General features: G+C 42.1%; 1 protein-coding gene across 1 annotated transcript; it reads left to right on the top strand.

The window, feature by feature from the left end:
* The first annotated feature begins 898 nt into the window (after positions 1–898).
* On the top strand, positions 899–2821 carry LOC134367830 (probable ATP-dependent RNA helicase DDX53). Its single transcript, XM_063084518.1, has one exon. The coding sequence runs from the start codon at positions 899–901 to the stop codon at positions 2819–2821; it is 1923 nt and encodes a 640-aa protein (XP_062940588.1).
* Positions 2822–3491: the final 670 nt, after the last annotated feature.

Genomic DNA, 3491 nt, shown 5'->3' with positions numbered 1-3491 from the left:
CAAATAGAAGCTGGATGCCCAGCTGTCCAGATTGCTGCCAGGTTGTCTTCTGCATTATACCTGATAAATGACTTCTACAGAACCTTCTAGTGCTAAGATCTCAGAATATATGAAACCACAGGGAAAGGGAAAAAATTAAGAGGCACCGAGAAGAATGACAAACCGCTGAAAACACCCCCAAAGGTCCCTCAGGCCGCACTCTGCCTCTCTTCTAACCATCATCCCTGTGATAATATCTGGAAACTGCCTGGACAAGTGCTGGGGTTTAGCTGAAGAATCAGAGGCAAAATGCCATCCCTGAGTATGTACCTGAGAGACCATTGATGGTATAATTTAATTTACACTAGAGGGCAGGGGAGTGATGAATTCCTCTAGACCAAGTATTGTTGATACTCCAAAAGAAATTTACCAAAACAAATAAACACATAAACACACAAGTATACAAACAAATAAGTTAATTTTTTAGAACTCTATTTTTTTCTCCTATGGAAATAATGGGCCTATAAAAAGTTCAATGTGTACAAATTTAAGGCCTGCTTCAAGGTTGCCCCCAAGCTGAGCCAGAACTATCATGACGAGAGTGAGAGTGAGCTGGACACTCAGGTCACAAAAGTTAGGAAGGCGCTCTCTCAGGGTCCTGTAATTGCTGGCAGGGTCAGCCCCTGAGAGGGAGTGCCTCTTTAAATGTACGTCACAGCCACCTGCTTACATCACACTAGTCCCGGCCCCGTGATTGGTCAGGCATTCAACGCCCCTCCCCTCTGCAGCCTCAAACACTGGTTGCTTAGGTAACAGCCGCTTCAAAGCCTGCAGAGTGGGAGGCTGCAGACCAGACCTTCTCGCATCTCCTGACCGTATGTAGGCCAGAAGCTGGCACCGACACTACCTCTACCCTACAATGTCCCGGGTCCCGGACTGGAAGAGGGCAGAGCGTAGTCCAGGAGCTCCTGGGGCCAGCTGCGATGACAGAGGTGGCAGAGGCAGCAGTTGGAATGGCCCCTCAGGCGGTTTGGGTCCTAGAGCCGCAGGCTCCCATGAACCACCACTCTGCTTTAGACTGGAGAACCACCTGGTTGGCTCAGTCATTGGTCGTGGTGGGTCAAAAATAAAAGACCTACAGCGTTCGACAAACACTAAAATACAGATTAAAAAGGGGGATTGCGAAGCAGTAGTGAAAATTTTTGGCAGCAAAGATATGAAAGCAAAGGCCAAGGCAGCTATAGATACTCTTATTAAAAGACAAGAAAGGTACCGTTCAGAATCGGATGTGGATAATGCTGCGTCCCAACCTCCTGTTGGGAGAGACGTAAGCACAGTTAACGTTGTCAGAGAAGCTCCGCCATTGATGGATTTGGATCGTATTAAGGCAGAAGCCGTGGCGTGGGAAAAAAGAAAGTGGGCAGATTTACCACCAATTAAGAAAGACTTTTACACAGAATCCAAAGCTACAAGCTCCATGTCTAAAGAACAGGTAGACAAGTGGAGGAAAGAAAATTACAACGTAATGTGTGATGACTTGAAAGATGGTGAGAAGCGTCCCATCCCTAATCCAGCTTGTGAATTTGAGGACGCTTTCCGTCCGTACACAGAACTTATGAAAAGCATAACAAGGGCGGGTTTTCTAAAACCAACACCAATTCAGGCACAGGCATGGCCCATTGCCTTAAAAGGAGTAGATCTTATAGGAGTTGCCCAAACTGGCACAGGCAAAACATTGTCCTACTTAATGCCTGGGTTTATTCATCTTGATGGTCAACCGATATCTAGAGAACAAAGGAATGGACCTGGCATGCTAGTCCTCACTCCCACCAGAGAATTAGCTCTTCAGGTGGAAGCTGAATGTTCTAAATATTCATATAAAGGTCTGAAAAGTATTTGTATACCTGGTGGTAGAAATAGAGAAGGACAAATTCAAGGCATTACCAAAAGTGTAGATATCATTATTGCAACTCCTGGAAGACTGAATGACCTGCAAATGAATAAGTTTGTTGACCTACGAAGCATAACCTACTTGGTCTTAGATGAGGCAGATAAAATGCTACATCTGGGGCTTGAGCACCAGATTAAGAAAATTTTGTTAGATGTGCGCCCAGATCGGCAGACTGTTATGACAAGTGCAACTTGGCCAGATTCTGTCCGTAGACTTGCACAGTCTTATTTGAAAGAGCCTATGATTGTTTATGTTGGCACTCTGGATCTAGTTGCTGTAAACACAGTGAAGCAAAATATAATCGTTACCACAGAAGCAGAAAAACGAGCTCTTATCCAAGAATTCCTAGAGAATATGTCACCAAAAGACAAAGTCATAGTGTTTGTCAACCGAAAACTTGTTGTTGATGACTTATCAAGTGATTTTGGTATCCAAGGCCTCCCTGTGCAATCACTACATGGTGACAGAGAGCTATGTGATCGAGAGGAAGCATTAGAAGACTTTAAAAGTGGAAAAGTGAAGATATTGATTACAACTGATTTAGTATCCCGAGGACTTGATGTTAACGATATCACACACGTATATAATTATGATTTCCCACAAAACATTGAAGAATATATCCACAGAGTAGGACGTACTGGACGAGCAGGAAAGACTGGAACGTCAATTTCCCTTATCACTCAAGATAATTCAAAGATTGCCAATGAATTGATTCAAATTCTGAAAAGAGCAAATCAGAGTGTCCCAGAAGATCTTGTAGCGATGGCCAAGCGATACAACTTCCATAAACAGAAAAAGGGGACACAGAAAAAAGACCAGGAAAATCTTGAGGAAAACCCAAGAAGAATTATGTTTACATTGAAAAGTTGTACCAGCTACGGGAAGATTTAAGGCATGTTGAACATACACAGTATTCAAGATACATAAGAAAGTTATTGGAAACATACTGGCAGTTTGAAGACATAACTGATTCTTAAATAACTCTAAGCTTTCAATACTGTGTATGTTGTTTAATAAAAAAAATGTTTTTAAAATGAGAGCATGAGATACTTTGTGGGGAAAAATTGAATGCTATGTATTGGTAAAATCTTGTTTCTTTAATAGTCTGCCATGTCGATCTGTCTTAAAGACTTGGGAGAAGGCAGTGATGGTGCTTTTCTTGCTTTATAATAGTTGCGCTGAATTGCAGCATACATCGCTTTCATTAAGCTTATTCCAGTCAAAATATTCTCTCCCCAGCACCCCCAATGGTTGGTGCCACAGTAATCCCTAAACATATCTCCACTGTCATTCCTGAATTATTTTTTAGTTCATTAGAAAATAAGTGCTAAATCTTCTAGAAGATTCTACAGTTCTATATTATCTGATAGACGTAACCAAGAGAACACGTGTCTGACTGTCTGGGAATCATATCCTTACGTGAATTCTGTCACTAACCCCTGATTAGAAATTCCAGGGAGGTCACTTGTCTTCTCTAGGTCTCAATTTCTCCACTCATAAAATGGGATGGTTAGATTAAAAAAATTTGGGGTCTCCTTCACCTCTAAAATTTTGTGATATT

This window comes from Cynocephalus volans, chromosome X (genome assembly GCF_027409185.1).
Source record: "Cynocephalus volans isolate mCynVol1 chromosome X, mCynVol1.pri, whole genome shotgun sequence".
Lineage (NCBI taxonomy): Eukaryota > Metazoa > Chordata > Mammalia > Dermoptera > Cynocephalidae > Cynocephalus > Cynocephalus volans.
This window is presented reverse-complemented; position numbering and strand designations above follow the sequence as displayed.